At 38.6% G+C, this 17,562-nt stretch overlaps 1 protein-coding gene across 2 annotated transcripts in view; it reads left to right on the top strand.

Annotated features, from left to right (window-relative positions):
- Positions 1–3,530: 3,530 nt before the first annotated feature.
- Positions 3,531–17,562, top strand: part of VIRMA (vir like m6A methyltransferase associated) — a 57,352-nt gene continuing 43,320 nt past the window's right edge. For both annotated transcript variants that reach the window (XM_032315796.1, XM_032315795.1), the window contains exons 1-2: positions 3,531–3,806; positions 13,501–13,616. In XM_032315796.1, coding sequence (XP_032171687.1) covers positions 3,744–3,806; positions 13,501–13,616 — 179 coding nt within the window. In that variant the 5' untranslated portion in view covers positions 3,531–3,743. The remainder of the gene's footprint in view (positions 3,807–13,500; positions 13,617–17,562) is intronic.

Here is a 17,562-nt window from a genome sequence, read left to right as displayed (position 1 = left end):
TGATTCAAAATAGCAAATAAGAAATCAATTCACTCAATAACTATTTTTGAGTGTTTAGTGTGTGCCAGATACTAAGGATGTATTGGTGAACAATATCAGGTAATGAAGATTTACCCATGATTTCTTCTAAGAGTTTAATGGTTTTCGCTCTTGTATTTAAGTCCTCAACCCATTTTGAGGTGGGTTTGTTTGTTTATTTTTGTTTTGGTATATGGGATGAAGTAAGGGTCTAACTTCATTTTTTTGCATGTAGATACCCAATTATCTCAGCATCATTTATTGAAGAGATTATTCTTGTCCTGTAGAATGGCCTTGGCACCCTTGAAATATATATTAACTACATAAGGTTTATTTATGGTCCCTAATTCTATTCCATTGGTGTGTATGTTTGTCCTTATGCCATTACTACAGTTCTGATTGCTCTAATTTCATAGTAAGTTTTGAATTAGTAATTTGGAGGATTCATGTGTCCTCTAAATGTGTTCTTTTTCAAGATTGTTTTTGTTATGTGGGGTCCCTTGAAATTCAGTATGAATTTGAGGATCAGATTTTCCATTTCTGAAAAAAAGACCATCAAAATTTTGGTAGGGGTTGCATTGAACTTGTAGATCACTTTAGGTAACATTGTCATCTTAACATCTTCTGTCATCTTCTGATCCATGAACATGGAATGTCTTTCCATTTATTTGCCTTCTTTAATTTTCTTTACAGCGATATTTTATAGTTTTCAGTGTGTAAGACTTTCATCATCTTGGTTAAATTTATTCTTTAAGTATTTTGTTCTTTTGGATGCTATGGTAACTGTATGTAGGGTTTTGTTTTTGTTTTGAGAGAGAATGTGAATGAGCAGGGCAGGCTAGGGGCGGGGAAAGAGAGAGAGAGAGAGAGAGAGAGAGAGAATCTTAAGCAGGCTCCATGCCCAGTGCAAAGCCCAGATACAGCGCTGGATCTCACAACCTGATCATGACCTGAGCTGAACTCAAGAGTCAGATGCTTAACCGACTGAGACACCCAGGCGCCTCATGTAACTGTATGTAGGTTTTTGGAAGCCATATCAAGGGAGTCATATTCAAAGTAGACGAAACCATGTAAGCCGTAGGGCACAGTGTTGTGAAATACCTCTGTATTAAGGGAACCATATCTAGCGGGGAATGGCTGGGAATGGCTGGGAATGCCACATCAAATTGTATGGCAGGAAAAAGATGAAAAAGTGAGGAAGGAGAAGTGAATCTGGGGCCCTACACACTATGTGAGGTTATAGACAACCAATTAGGAATTCTAGGCTCTCCTAGAAGTCTGGTTAATACTTTATCTCTTCTATACATCTGACTGTTCTCTCAATCATAGTGGATGATCTCACCGAGATAATAGAAAACCATCAAAAAGGAACTTCCTTGTTTCTACATACTAAATCTTTACTCCTATTTGCATGTATGCCCATGGACTCCATCTTGCCCCTGGTCAACAGTGAAAATGAACAAAGGTCATTTTTTTCTTGGCTACAAGGTAACCTGCCCCCTAACCTACTCAATATTTTGCTGCCTCAGATATCACCTTTCTCTTTATCATCACTGTTTCTCTCTCCATTGCTTCATTCCACCAGTCTACATGCTCTGTTATTTCCCATTTTAAAACACTTTTTCCTTACCCCAGCATCCCCTCTCACAAACACCTCATTTCTCTGTTCTATGTAACAAAATTTATTGAAAGAATTGTTTGTTCAAATTTTCTTTACTTCTCATCTTTCAAAATTTGCTAATAGGTAATACATGTACATGGAGATAGATTACCTCTATTTCTATACTTTAGCCATCAAGTTCCCCCTCCCTGGAGGCAACTATTACCAGTTTCTTATATAATTCTTCCAGAGATAATCTTAAAATTAAAATACACATGTAGTATATATGTACAACACACAAAAAAAGGGCCCCTAATGTAAACTATGGACTTCAGCTAATAATAATGTACCAATACTCGTTCAACTGTAATAAATGTACTACAGTAAAGCAAGTTATTAATAATTAGGGAATCTTTGAACAGTGGGAAAGGGGAATATATGGCAACTCCGGTATTAGCTGCTCAATTTCCTGTAAAATTAAAACAACCCTAAGTCTGTAAAACAACCTATAGTCTATTAATGGGGTGACTGGGTGTCTCAGTCTGTTAAGCTTCCAAGTTTTTTGATTTTGGCTCAGGTCATAATCTTGGGGTTGTGAGATTGAGTCCCACCTTGAGCTCCAGCTTCGCTGGGTGTGGAGTCTTCTTCAGAGTCTTTCTCTCCTTCTGCCCCCCCCCCCCAAAATAAATCTTAAAAAATGAAAATAGAAGAATGCTGAGAATAATAAATATGAAAGCAAGAACTAGTTCTTTGAGAAAGTGAATAGTAAAAGATATGAACCATTAGCTAATGAAGGAAACGTGCTGAGGAAGGGACGGATGAAGATTTGTTTTAAAAAATTTTTTTTAAAATAATTTATTATTAAATATTTCAGGCTTACCAAAAGGCTCAAACAATAACATCAGGCATGCCTGTGAAACCATCACCAACCTAAAGAATGAAACATAATCAAACAGCATTTGAAGGCCCTGTACACGTCTTGATTTCATCTCACTCGTTTCCCACTATCTTTAAATTTTAGTGTTTATCATTCCAACGCATTTTGTAATTTTATATACATTCCCCCCCAAAGTTGTATTATTTTGCATGTTTTGAACTATATAAATGGTATTTTACACTACATATTCTTCAACCTGTTTGCTTAGCCCTGTTTTTCCCATGTTTATCCATATTATCCATGTTGGTAGGCATGGAGTACATTCTTTTCTACCTGCTATATTCTATTACATCGCATACATATACCACAATTTATTTATTCTTGTTAACGTCAATGAAGAGATTTTTTGCAACTATTAAGTTTTATCATTAGCATTATTGTATGCGCAGGCACTTCTTGCGGTCCATATGGGAGACTTATCCTAAAAGCGGGGTAGGCACATGTAATTTTACTAAATAATTCTTAATCGCTCTCCCAAGCACTTGTGTCGGTTTAGACTACAAAATAGTTCCTGTTGCTCCAGTGCTCATCAACACCGAGGCAGTGAGACTTTTCACTCTATATTTCTGTGTTCATGGCATTTCATGTTATACGAATTCTCCAATTTTATTTCCATTAGTTCTCACAATAAGTCAGTGGGTTAGGCATTATTATTCCCATTTGCAGATGAAAAAACAAAAAGAAAATCTCTCCGTTTTAAGACAACAGTTGCTTTTCTTTCTTTAAAAAAAAAAAATCTAACTTCAGCCTCGCGTATTGAACCTTCTTCCTGTCCGCTCTGGAAAGGCTGCTGGCTTGGAAAGTAGATTGCACTCGGCGGGCTGTCCAGAGTTGGCGGCGTTCCCCACCTCTCCTCCACCCTCCCCAAGACTGCTCGGTACCTCCCCGCCCCAAGGCCGTCGTGGCTCTGAAACGCGGTAGAACAAGGTTTGGACCACTGGCGACACCGTAGTCCCCTCCTTTTTTCTCCCCCGCCCCGCTCTGTGCTCCGAGGGCGCCCTCCGCCGCGCTGGAGAAGGCGGGGACGGAGACCCCCCAGCAGCACCGCTCTTCCGGATAGGCCCAGGCTTGCGGCGCCAGAGCTCCGGTCACCGGAAGTGCTGCGATCTCTCCCTCTCCTGAGCCGCTGTTGCCGAGGTTGGAGCGCTGCCCCGGAAGTCCTCCCCCTGTCCCCCGCCCGCGGCAAACATGGCGGTAGACTCGGCGATGGAGCTGCTATTTTTAGATACTTTTAAACACCCTAGCGCTGAGGTAAGGCTTCGCGGCTTGATTCCGATCCTGCTTCTCGACTTGAGGACCCTCACAAAAGGGCATTAGGCGTGCCTCGACTTTTCCTCCTGCCGATTGCCGCTTTAACTCCTCACATGCCAGCCCCCTCCCCCCAGCTTGGGTGTGGGCAACCACGTCGGAGGGAGGGCGGCGGTAGCCCCCTGGTTTCCCTGCTCCCGGTTAGTTCCCCTTGTCTGTGGTCGAGTCGGCAGCTCAGTTTGCCTTGCTCCTTTGTTGTGCTGTTGTTCCTGTCAGCTTTGGGCGTTGAGAAGGGTCATGGTTCTTAGGTTTACCTCAGGTGCTGTTTGGGAGGGGTCTCGGACAGCCTGAGTTTGACAGTACAGGTGACAGAACAGGTCACGCAGGCTTTGTGGTTCCTAAATCCCTTCTCCTAGATCTCCTTCCTTGCAGGAGTTGTGTTGCCCAGATGTGACACTCACTCGGTTTAGGATTGCGGCGTTCTCCAGTGGGCCCTGAAACTTTACGACTTAGCGCTGGGAAAGATTTCACACAGTAAGGCACGGATTACTTACATGGAACGTCCTTTGCGTGGAGAGAACTTGCGAAGAGAGAACTGAGAGAATTGTAGTCAAACTGTACAGCATAGTTGCGTTGTCGTTTGTGACGGCGAGGGTGGGGGGGGGTCTTGTGGAGTAATCGTTCTGTAATAACTTGCGCTCCCTTGAACGTTCCTGTGATTATGGAATTGAATATAGCTGGCTAACTAAAGGTTCCCGAAAGCTGACAACAATGAACATTAACGAAGTCCACAGAGAGACTAAAACCACCCAGAACTCACTTTTCTCTTTCAGTGTAAACTGAGAGAACTCTTCTTTCCTCGGAGAGAATGATGATAGCGAGTAGTGGCTGTGTCTTCATGCTTTGTTTGGCAAAATAAAAAGTTGACAACTTTGGTCTTCTAATTGTTTCAGCGAATGGTTTATAGGTGTGTAAAAATCAAGACTTCGGAAACTTACAGCGAATGCATTTGTGGTCTGGTTTCTTGTGGTTCAGTTAGTTGTGCTTGTTCAATGACCATATATGTCTGACTGTACTTCGAGCTAGGCTGTAGAAAACTCTTGGAGTTAGTAGTTGGATCAGAACAGACCTGTCATGTGTACAGTAAAAGAGAAGTATTAAAAATGAGAGAAGCATATGATAAGTTAGTGGCATTCTTGTTTGGGAAAATCAGCATTTATTCACTTATAAAATTAAGAATCTAGTGTTTCTTCATTCATTCTTAGACAAACATTGAGAATCAGGAGAGGATAGGACCAGTGTGGGCAGTGTTTGAGGGAGGCTTAGTAGAGATCCCATTTGAACTGAGTCTTGAAGGAAGGTTAAAGGTATGTGGGGGATATGGAACATTGAATTGTTTGTTCCCAGGGAGTTTATAACTAAGTATTGCAGGTTAGGTCCACAAAATTATGATGCAAGTTAGAATCCATTAAGTACATAAAGAAGCAGTGGGAATTCCTTGGGTTTTATCATCTTTCTCTCCCTCTCTCTTTCGTTTTAAAAGTAAGCTAGCTGTACACCCAATGTGAGGCTGAGATCAAGACTTGCATTCTCTACTGGCTGAGCCAGCCAGGCGCCCTATTCCAAAGTGCCGATTTGTGTCTGACATATTAGGACCTGAGTCAATATTTCTTTAGCTTCCTTAGGTGCTATAAAGGCTATGTGATTTCAGGGGAGGGAGAAATCACTCTTGATTTGAGATTATCAGGTGAGACTTCATCAAGGCTGTGAACTTGGTCCTTGATGGAAGAGGAAATGTTTCACAATTGTAGATAAGAAAGCAGGGCATTTATTCTCCTGGAGTAGTCGGCCCTCTTTAGAGAATGCCAAAAGTCCTAGTATGAAGTGATAGCTGAAGGGCAGTTTGAAGCCAGATCATGGCATTCCTTGAATGCTCAGCAAAGGAGTATGGACTTTATTTTGTAGGAAATAGGTAGTTTTTGAGCAGGCAAATTAATTGACTAGTAAATACATTAAATTGATTAATTGATCATTAATACCTAAAATGTTTCAGAGAAATTAGAGTAGCAGGTAGGCAGTAATCCTTGCCAGCATTATTTTGTTCAAGACGCAGTGCTTTGGTAATTTAGTTATATTTTCTCTAATTACCTTTCAACAATTTTGAGAGATTCTTATCCTCTATTTATAGATAAGACTTCATGTGAGAGGTTAGGTGATTGTCCTAAAGTGGTGTAGTGGGATTAAGGCATTTCAGTGCATATTTCTTGGCTCTAAAGCAGTGCCATACTGTGTCTCAGTGGGACTAAGTAGGAGGGGATAGACCGAAGATAAATTTTGAATATAGAATTGACAGCATGGCAACTGATTGTGTGAGGGATAAAGAGTAGCTAAAAATGATAGAGTCCTAGTTATAGAGACTGGAGAACTGGTGGGATCATTGCTAGAAATAGAAATGTCTGGAATTGGGTGTGGTGGGAACAAGATAATTTTAGTTTTTGGTGTGTTTAGTAGTATACCAGAGAGCTTTGCTCTATAGGAAGCTGGGAATCTGTTTTAACAATTTACTTACGAAAAATAATTTTGAAGGTGAGCTAAACTCCGGGAGTGGCAATACAAAGAAGAAAACAAAAAACTCCCAAAATCCATTGCCCTTGCTTCCAAAGGCGTTTGTAATCTGGCGAAAAAGAAGGTGCCTCGTTAGCGCAGTAGGTAGCGCGTCAGTCTCATAATCTGGCGAAAAAGATACTTATTTACTTTCCCAAGAGGAACACTGAAACAGGTTTTGGTAGTTCTAAATGAATTACAAATTGTGTTTGTGGTTTTTATGTCACTTTAAAAAAATTAAATAGCTTATTTTAGTAAATTTTAAATTCATTCTAGAAAAATGAGGAAGTACAGAAAAGCAAAGGCTTTCATAATCCCACCTTTCTTAGTCTGAGCTATGATTAACAGCTTTTTACATTTTTTTCCAGATCCTCTAGTAGATACATATATACTTAAATGTATACACCATCACCACATAAACATACCCATACTGTATTACTGTTCTTTTCTTACCTAACAATGTGTCATGCATCTTTATAGATCAAGAGTTATGCTTATATAACATTTTAAAAGTATACTTTATTTTAAAACATTATCTTTTTATTATGACAAGGTAACACATGTATGAGGCACAGATTCAAAAGGTACAAAAGGTTATACAGTAAAAAGTATGTCTTTTTCTTATTATTGTCCTCTAGCAATCCTGTTTCTTTCCCTAGATATTCTATATAATACCACTTTTTGGCTGCATAATATTTCTTCAAGACGGTTATTTAGATATTCTCATACATTTAGGTTTCTAACTTTTTACTTTATTTTTTTATTTCTATTTTTATTTTTTTTAAGTAGGCTGTATGCCCAGTGTGGAGCCCAGTGTGGGGCTGAACTCATGATCCTGAGATCAAGACCTGAGCTGAGGTCAAGAGTTGTACACTTCACTGACTGAGCCACCCCAGGCACTCCAATGCATCATTAATTATTACTTTCTAGAGTGGAATTGCTGGATTAAAATAATAGTCTTACAGGAGTGATTGATGCTAGAAAATCCCACTTTCTTTTATTTATTTTTTTTAGAGAGGGAACAGGCAGGTGGTGGAGGGCAGAGGAAAAAGGGTAAAGAGAGAGTTTATTTATTTATTTATTTTGAGACAGAGAGGGAGGAAGAGTCTCTCAAGCAGGCTCCAAAGTCAGTGCAGACTCTGACATGACTCTGAGTTCATGACCTGAGCTGATACCAAGAGTCAGAAACTTAACACACTGAGCCACCGAGTCACCCCAGTCTTACTTTTAGAGTTTCTTTAAGAAACCACTTTGGAACTCATCTGAATAAAAGTGATAATGGAAGTGATAGGATTGGATAAGATAGCCTTAGCTTACCTTTAAGGAGAGTGTAAAAAGAAAATAGGAAATATTTTCAGGGATAGAAGAGTAGGTGGGGGATACAGCTATACTGTGACACAGGAACTCTTTCTGAAGGTAAATGTGGTTCAGAGTCCTGGAATTTGACTGATTTATTCTTCACAATTTCTGTTACCTCCATAATTGTAAATCTCTCATGATTTCCCATTGCCAACCTGTGTTCTTAGGTTTATGTACTCCTCTAGATATCTTTTTTAAAAAATTTTATTTTATTTTTTTAAGATTTTATTTGTCAGAGAGAGAAAGAGAGAGAGAGAGAGCATAAACAGGGGGAGTGGCTGGCAGAGGGGAAGCACGCTCCCCATTGAGCAAGGAGCCAGATGTGGGACTCAATCCCAGGACCCTGGGATCCTGACCAGAGCTGAAGGCAGATGCTTAATTGACTGAGCCACCCAGGTGTCCCAATCTTTTTTTTTTTTTTTTTTCCAAAGATTTTATTTATTTGAGACAGAGTGTGCACAGGAGCAGGGGGAGAGGCAATTAGGGACAAGCAGACTCCCTACTGAGTGGGGAGCCTGCTGCGGGGCTTGATATGGCTCTCAGTCCCAGAACCCTGACATCATGACCTGAGCTGAAGTCAGACACTTAACCGACTAAACCGCACAGGTGTCCTGTATGCCTCAAGATAACCTTAAGCCCTTACTTCATTGTAATATTTTTTGACTTTCTGAAAATACAATTCAATCAGCTTTTATTAAGCGCTTATTAAAAGTCATGCATTAGGGGTGCCTGGGTGGCTAATGGGTTAAACCTCTGCCTTCTGCTCAGCTCATGATAACAGGGTCCTGGGATCAAGCCCCACATCAGGCTCTCTGCTCAGCTCTCTGCCTACTTGTGATCTCTGTCAAATAAAATTTTTTTTTTAAAAATTGTGCATTAAATGAATATGCTAGGCACTATGAGTGTAATAGTAAACTGAGACTTCATTCTTGTCTTCTTGAAATATCACTCTATTGGGGGAGAGAAAAGAAGCAATTATAATTTAGTTTGATAGGAGGCTTTTGAGTCACAAGGAGGGGCACCTTTTTAGACTTGCTCAGGCACAGCTTTCAAGAGAAAGTTGCTCTCTAAAAGGAGATGGGACAGAGGAGTGTGGGAGCAGAGATATTGGCAAGAGTGAGGCATGAAAGTGAGAAAGAGCATGGTATGTTAGAGCTATAAATTTGGAGTGATAAGAAGGGACTGTACTTTGTGTGTGTGTGTATACATATATACATATGTGTTTATATAGATACATACATACATATGTGTGTATATATATATATTTTAAAGATTTTTTAAAATTTATTTGAGAGCGAGAGAAAGAGAGCATGAGAGGGGAAGTCAGAGGGAGAAGCAGACTCCCCATGGAACTGGGAGCCCGTTGTAGGACTCAATCTGTGCGTCTGGGATCATGACGTGATCCGAAGGCAGTTGCCCAACCAACTGAGCCACCCAGGCGCCCCTGTACTTGTATATTAGACAAGGAATTTGGCTTGGGGACATTAAAGAACAGGGGAGTGATAAATTCATCTTCTAGAAGGACCATACTGCAAGAGGAGAATGGGTTGGAAGGGGGGCAAGAAAGAAGCACAAAACTGGTTAGGATCCTATTGCTTTAATCAAGATTAATGTAAATAGTGTCTAGAACTTGAGAAGTGACAACAGTAATGGAGAGAAATACACAGATTTTTTTAAAAAAAGATTTCATTTATTTGAGAGAGGATGAGTGGAGAAGGAGGTGCCTGCTGCTCCCCCCCACCCCCACCTTGGCTTGTGCTCTCTTTGTCAGATAAATAAAATCTTTTTTAAAAAATTTTATTTATTTGACAGACAGAGATCACTAGTAGGCAGACAGGCAGGCAGAGAGAAAGGAGGCAGGCTCCCTGCTGAACAGAGAGCCTGATGCGGGGCTCAATCCCAGGACCCTGGGATCACTACCTGAGCTGAAGGCAGAGGCTTTAACCCACTGAGCCACCCAGGTGCCCCTAAAATATATGTATTTTTTAAATATTTTATTTATTTATTTGACAGAGAGAGAGATCACAAGGAGGCAGAGAGTTAGGCGGGGGGTGATGGGGGAAGCAGGCTCCCTGCTGAGCAGAGAGCCTGATGCAGGGCTCGATCCCTGGACCCTGAGACCACGACCTGAGCCGAAGGCAGAGACTTAACCCACTGAGCCACCCAGGTGCCCCTAAATAAATAACTTTAAAAAAATGTATTTCTTGTAATTTTATTGATTGTTTTAGCTACTCTGCCCCCCTTCTCTTTCCCCTCCATTTTGCCCTTTTAACATGGTGAACTTTACTTACAGTTTCTTAAACATTCCTTACCTGCATGCATCTCCCCTTCCTTGGAGAGTCGTTCCCTCCTCCTTTTCCACTCATTCTTGTTCTCCTTTAAGACTTACTTAGCTCAGGTGCTACTTCTTTTGAGAAATCTTTCCTGATACTTTTCTTTTCCTCCCCACACATTTTTGCCCACAACTTGAGTTAGATAAGTATCCTTTGACTTTGCACAGTATCCTGTGTGAGTCTGTATCATAGCAATAATATGTCTGCCACAATAGATGATCTCTTCCTTAATGGCTCAAATTATGTCTTTATCTTGGTGTCCTTGAGACCTGGTATTCCTTGGAACATTGTAGACATACATTTATTTATGTATTTATTTATTTATTTGACAGAGAGAGATCACAAGTAGGCAAAGAGGCAGGCAGAGAGAGAGAGGAGGAAGCAAGCTCCCTGCTGAGCAGAGAGCCAGATGCAGGACTGGATCCTAGGACCCTGAGATCATGACCGGAGCTGATGGCAGAGGTCTAACCCACTGAGCCACCCACGCACCCCAATAATAGACATTTAATAAATGTTTAGAAATAAATACTGAATAAAAGGAGTAGCAACTTATGCAGAAACTCTTCTACTTAAAAACAAAATAGATTTTGAAAAGCTGTTCATAAAACCTAAGGTTTTTTTGTTTTTTTTTTTTTTTTAGGTCCATAGCAATTACACCTTAACTACTGATATCTTTAATTAATCAGTATAGGGCAGGGTAGAGGAGGATACAATTAATGAAATTTGTTCTAAGTTTCCTTAGTATGTATATATTTTTTAAATATTTTATTTATTTGTCAGAGAGAGAATGTGAGCGAGAGAGTGCTCAAGCAGGGGGAGCAGCAGGCTGAGGGAGAAGCAGGCTTTCTGCTGAGCAAAGAGTCTGATGTGGCACTAGATCCCAGGACCCTGAGATCATTACTGGAGCACAGAAGGCAACGGTTTAACCAACTGAGCCACTCAGGCGCCCCTTCTTTGTACATATTAATGAGAATTTATAACATGTAAGCAAAGGAGCTTCTATATTGTACCGTTTATAAGTAGAGAAGTTTCTTCCAGGGGTGCCTGGGTGTCTCAGTTGGTTAAGCATCCAGCTCTTGGTTTCAGCTCAGGTCATGATCACAGTGTCGTGAGATCGATCCCTTGCATAGCTCTGTGCTCAGCATGGAGTTTGAGATTCTCCCTCTCCTCTGCTCCTTCCCTCACTTGTGGACACGCCCCTCTCTCTCAAGCAAATAAAATCTTTAAAAAAAAATAGAAGAAGCTGCTTATAGGAAGGAATCATAGCACCAAAGGTTGAGACAAAATGCCCATTTCTTTTTTTTTTTTTTAATGCCCATTTCTTCTATGTAAATCTATTGTATCTGTGGAATATCTGCAGTATACTTGTAATAATTAGGATACAAGTTCAGCTGCTGTCACAAATGTCAAAATAACAGTGGATTTGATAAAATGGCATTTTCTCTCAAGCTAGTTATAAGTATTCTAGGGCTAATGTGACAGCTCCACAGGTTCCTTCTATACTGTTCCTCTGCCATCCTTAGAGTATTGCCTGTATTGTTTAAGGTAGCTTTCCGTACCATCAGTGTTCTAGAAAGGCAGCAGAATTTTAGAACAAGAGGTAGGAGTTTTTGAAGTCTGAACCTTCCCTTTAAGGACATGATTCAGAATTGCCTGTATCATTTCCATTTCTGTCCCATCAGTCAGAATTTGTTTATTTGTTTCTCCATTTTCCATTTATCAGAATTTAGTGATCACAAATTCACAATGGCTTCTGGAGTCTGTGAAATCCAGTCTTCAGTTAACTTGTGCCCAGTTTGGGCTTCTTTAGTAGAAGAGGGAAGTGGGTATTGGAAGACAGCAGTCAGCTTCATTTTGCATTCATCCTTTGTTTTATATCTTTGGGAGTGTTTAAATACATTGAAGATTTCTGTGCTTATGTATTTAATTATGATCCTGAGTTTAAAAATGCAAGATTGGGAAGTCATCTTCTTTCACATTTTAGGGAAAACTAACTTGGATGGTCTTTTGGCCTGTTGATATGCATGATATTCTGTGCAGCTTTAAGAGAGACTTAGGATTCAGTCTTGCTGGTTAAAAATAACATGAACCATTCTTCTCATGAATTTTGATCTCTAAGTAATCATAGTCAGCTGAACTGCTAGGAAAAGTTGATGTAAGTCCAAAATCAGCATGACAAATTCCTTTTTAAATTATTGGTCACAGGGCACTTGGGTGGCTCAGTGGGTTAAGCCTCTGCCTTTGGCTCAGGTCATGATCTCAGCGTCCTGGGATCAAGCCTCACTTGGGCTCTCTGCTCTGCAGGAAGCCTGCTTCCCCCTCTCTCTCTCTGTCTGCTTCTCTGCCTACTTGTGATCTCTCTCTGTAAAATAAATTAAAAAAAAAATCTTAAAAAAGAAAAAAATTAAAAAAAATTATTGTTCACAAAAGCTATCTTTGTCTGATACTGTGTCAAATAATACATAGAAATAAATGTATGCAGGGCGCCTGGATGGCTCAGTGGTTTAAAGCCTCTGCCTTCAGGGTCCTGGGATCGAGCCCTGCATCAGGCTCTCTGCTCAGTGGGGAGCCTGCTTCCTCCTCTCTCTCTGCCTGCCTCTCTGCCTCCTTGTGATCTCTGTCTGTCAAATAAATAATAAAACCTTAAAAAAAAAAAGAAATAAATGTATGCTAAATACAATTTATGCTGTCCATTTCTTTATTGTGATAAACAGTTTGTGGATTCTTTTTCAAATTTCAGAAAGGGTTTAGCTCAGCTATTAAGTGCCTAAATTACTCCCTTTGATCTCTTGATATTAGGGGTATGTAAGTTTAAATTAAGCTAATTTAAGCATATATTCACAGTCTTTTCTCTATAATTGAGAAATTGAAAAGTGGCAGAAAAATCTACCCTGAATTCATTTGGCCATGGAATCAGATTTGAACTGACCTAATAGTTATAGCCTGTAGTGTGAATGTTTATACATGCAGTTAAAGAAATATTAATGCTTTGATTATAAGGTGCTACCCCAGAAGCAGCAGGTGTTAAGTACTGTGCTATATTTGTATTATATTACATTTCTAAAAACCCAGTAAGTCAGGATTGTGAAAGGCATCTTTCACAGTGAGGGATTGTGGATCTGTATTGGCCCAAGCAGAACATCAGCAGAGAGGCAGATATGCTGCAGAAAATGTTAATACACACATGGAGGGATTTAACTATGTAAATTTTATCATCAGCTATTTTCAAAACAGTGATTTCTACAATATCATAAATAATGTAATAGCACTGTTTTAATGATATGAAGTTTAAGAATATTTGTGACATTCTGAAAGAAACAAATTGAAGACGAATAAATTTTGAATAGACAAAAGTGTTTTGCTTACAGTATGTCCTTCTCCTTCCCTTTTTTTTTTAAAAGCAAAGTTCTCATATAGATGTAGTTCGTTTTCCATGTGTGGTTTATATCAATGAAGTCCGAGTCATACCCCCAGGAGTAAGAGCCCATAGCAGCCTGCCAGATAATAGAGCATACGGGTAAGTCAACTTCCTTTTTAAAAGTGTTTGTGACTAAAGATTGTCTTAGACATACTCTTAAATATAAAAATTTAAGGTAATCTTTTGAAAGTAAGAAAAAACCCAAAAAACTCTAAAACCTTATTCAGTTATAGTTATGTTATGTTGCATTGTAATTGACTATAGGCTTTCTGTATAATCCATGTATCATAAATTTGAAAAGAGCAATTTTTTTGGTCTAAGTACTAGTGAAATATTTTTCTTCATTTATTTTTTATCTTCATTTATTTTTTAATTGGTAAAATAAGTTTATATTTTCTAAAATATTCTAGGGTGACACAATCTGGTAGATGAAGGGTTTTTTTTTTAAGATGAATTTTTTTTAACCTGCTTTTTTTTCCCCTTGAAGATAAATAAGAATTAGTCTGAATATTTAGAAATATATCTTTTATATTATTTTATAATATCAGTTTTCAGGACTTAATGGTGATCTTCTTAGCCTGATACATGTGCCTTTCTATAAATTTTAGATTCACGTTATCCTTTAGTTGTAATTAGCAAGTAGTCGTTTGATGCTTTCTCTTTCTTAGGCTCTGTGGGAATAAGCAAAATGTAAGGCATGGTCCCTGATGTGTTGTTGATAACTAACAGATGACCTAAAACAGGAATTTGATCTTTGTTGTAACATGAATAATCATTATCATATTTTAATTACATGAATTGGAAGTATAAGCCAAAATTTTGGTTGTGGAAGCATGAATATATATAATACATTTATTTATGTGAGTTTTTAGCTTATAGTCTCAATACCACATTTCATTATGTGCATGCTGTGATAGCTTTGTTTTTGCTAACTTGTAAGAGTTAAACCAGCTACTTAGTAGTCAGTGTTATGGTACAGATTCAAAGATAAGGGCTCATTTCTTCATAGTTATGAAATGTAGTTGGCCTTTTATAGAAATAGATACAGAATCTGCAGAGGTTTTCAGGTCATTCAAAAGTAAACAAACACAAAACGGTAAGAATATTTAATGTTTATAATGAGAAATCATCGTTTACTTTAATATCTTTTTTCCATGGTTAAGGAAATTAAAACTTATGTTTTCCTATAATTCCTGTGTTTCCCTTTAAAGGAGATGTGTATAGAATGAGAAAGATGGGAGAGTGACAGTGTATCTAACAGTCTTCTCTGTACTGCCTCTGGTCAAGGAAGTTCTGTTAGTTATCTATTGCTACATAACAGATTACAGCAAAATTAGCAGCATAAAACAGTAAACATTTATTATTTCACACTATTTCTGAGGGTCAGGAAACCAGAAGTGGATTAGTTGGCTCAGGTTCTGTGATGATGTTTTATAGTCAAGATATAGCCCGGGCTGCAGTCTCAGAAGATTTGACTGGGGCTGGAGAATTTGCTTAAAAGCTCACTCGTGGCTATTGTCAAGAGACGTCATTTCCTTGTCAGGAGATTTTCTCCTTGGGGCTGCTCATGTCACAACATGGATTCTTCCAGAGCCAGTGATCCTAGAGAGAGTGAGCATGTTTCTAACTTAGTATCAGAAATGGCATACTGTCATTTTTACCATATTCTGTTGATTATATATTCTGCTGGTACAGTGTGGGAGGGAACTACACAAAGGTGTGAATACCAGAAATGAGGGGTCTTTGGGGGCTATCTTGGACACTGACTAGCGCAGCAGGCAAAATGGATCTCTGTCACTGGCTGCAGTTGTTAAGAGTATTGTTACATATTCCATCCTCTTACCTCTCTTCTGTTTCTTAGCTGGGGGTGAATGGCAGTTCATGTTTTAATAATTCCAGATGTGAAATTATCAGGAACAACTTTATACATGATTAATGTGTTATAGAACAATAAAATGAAGTACTAATAGAGTTATGCAAATGTAAGATGTTAGGAAGTAATGTTAGAGATCAGGTGATATTTGGGCAGTATATTTTACAGTAGTCTTTTTTCTTACTATAAAACTCAGAGGGGCGCCTGGGTAGCTCAGTGGTTAAAGCCTCTGCCTTCCGCTCAGGTCACGATCCCAGCGTCCTGGGATCGAGCTTCATGTCGTCGGGTTCTCTGCTCAGCAGGGAGCCTGCCTCCTCCTCTCTCTCTTTCTGCCTGCCTCTCTGCCTACTTGTGATCTGTCAGTCAAATAAATAAATAAATAAACAAACAAACAACTCAGAAATGTGTGGGTAAAATTAAAATCCCTTTAATTCTTCCATCCTGAGAAAATCATTACATTTGATGCATTGTGTTAGTTAATGTATATGTGTGTGTTTGTTTATTTTGTTGTTATTTTTTGTAAATGTGGTATCTTACATGAGGTTAGGTTTTGGAGTCAATAAATTTTAAGATGAAAGTCTAGTGCAGTCAAATTACCATTGACTGTTTTATTTTATTTTATTTTTGTTTTTAAAAAAGATTTTTATTTATTTATTTGTTAGAGGGAGAGAGAGTGCAAGCACATGCACAGAAGCAGGGAGAGAGGCAGGCAGAGGGAGAAGCAAGCTCCTTGATGTGGAGCTCAATCCCAAGATCCTAGATCATGTCCTGAGCCAAAGGCAGACAATTAACCGACTGAGCCACCCAGGTGTCCCACCATTGATTCTTTAAATCACCTTTTAGTCACTAGCACCTGAGTCTTTGGGGATTCAGAAGTAAAGAATTTGCATTCGAGCCTGTTTTCCTGTCCTTGAGGTATTGAAGGCCAGGGTCTAGTTTGAAGAAGGATATGATGGAAAGGCTAGAGATGTTGAACACATATATGGTTGAATTTGGGTAAGGTAAAATTATGCTACTCTGACCCAACTGTACATTATTTTGTGTATTTCTTTATTTTACTTAACAATTACATCAGGACTACTTCACATCATTAAATATTATTTGAAAATATGGTTTCTAATGATTGCATAATCTAATGAATGACTGTACAGTAGTCCCCCCTTATCCACCATTTCACTTTCCGGGTTTCAGTTACCTGCGGTCAACCGCAGTCCAGAAGCAGATGATCCTCCTTCTGACACATGTCGGAAGGTCAGTAGTAGACTAATGCTAAGTCACAATGCCAATGTCACTCATCTCACTTCATCTTATCACATAGACATTTTGTCATCTCATATCATTAGAAGAGTGAGTTCAGTACGATAAGATACTTCAAGAGAGACCACAGTCATGTAACTTATTACAGTATATTATTGTAATTGTTCTTTTTTATTATTAGTTGTTAATCTGTTACTGTGCCTAATTATAAATTGTGTGTATATATATAGTATATATATAATATATATATATTAAAAAAACATAGTATATATAGGGTTCAGTACTATCCATGGTTTCAGGCATCCAGTGGGTCTTGGAACATATTCCCTGTGGATAATGGGGTACTACTGTAATGTATTTGGCTAGTTTCCTTTGTGGGGATCATTAGGTGTTTTTTACTTTTCAGATTACAAGTAAGAGTGTTATGAGCCTCCTCTTGAAAAAAATCTTTGTATATCAGTTTCCATAGAAACACTTCCTAGACAAAAGTATTTCTGGATCAGATGGTGTGAACATTTTCTCATTCTCCTGAATTTTATTGCCATATTGCCTTTCAGAACGATTGCACCTGTTTTTACTTCTTTCAGTGCATGAGGGAACCTGTTTGATATACTCTGGACACTATGCTTTTTACCATTTGGATTTCTTGTAAATAAACAACAAAGTATGTGGGATTTAAAAATTAAGGTTTTCAGTTAAGTCTAAGGAATTTCAGCCAAGGGTGGAATATATCTTAAGTAAGATTTCATTCTAACACAAATTAAATAGGGTTTACTCTTAACTGTATAAATCTACAAAAGAATAAAAAAATTATGTAAATTGTTGCTATACGAATAGGAATTTATGCTTTAAATCACAATTTAGGGCTCTGATGCTAAAATTATTATAATCTTGTATTAATGTTGGTTAAGTTGA

Source organism: Mustela erminea, chromosome 16, assembly GCF_009829155.1.
Source record: "Mustela erminea isolate mMusErm1 chromosome 16, mMusErm1.Pri, whole genome shotgun sequence".
NCBI lineage: Eukaryota > Metazoa > Chordata > Mammalia > Carnivora > Mustelidae > Mustela > Mustela erminea.
This window is presented reverse-complemented; position numbering and strand designations above follow the sequence as displayed.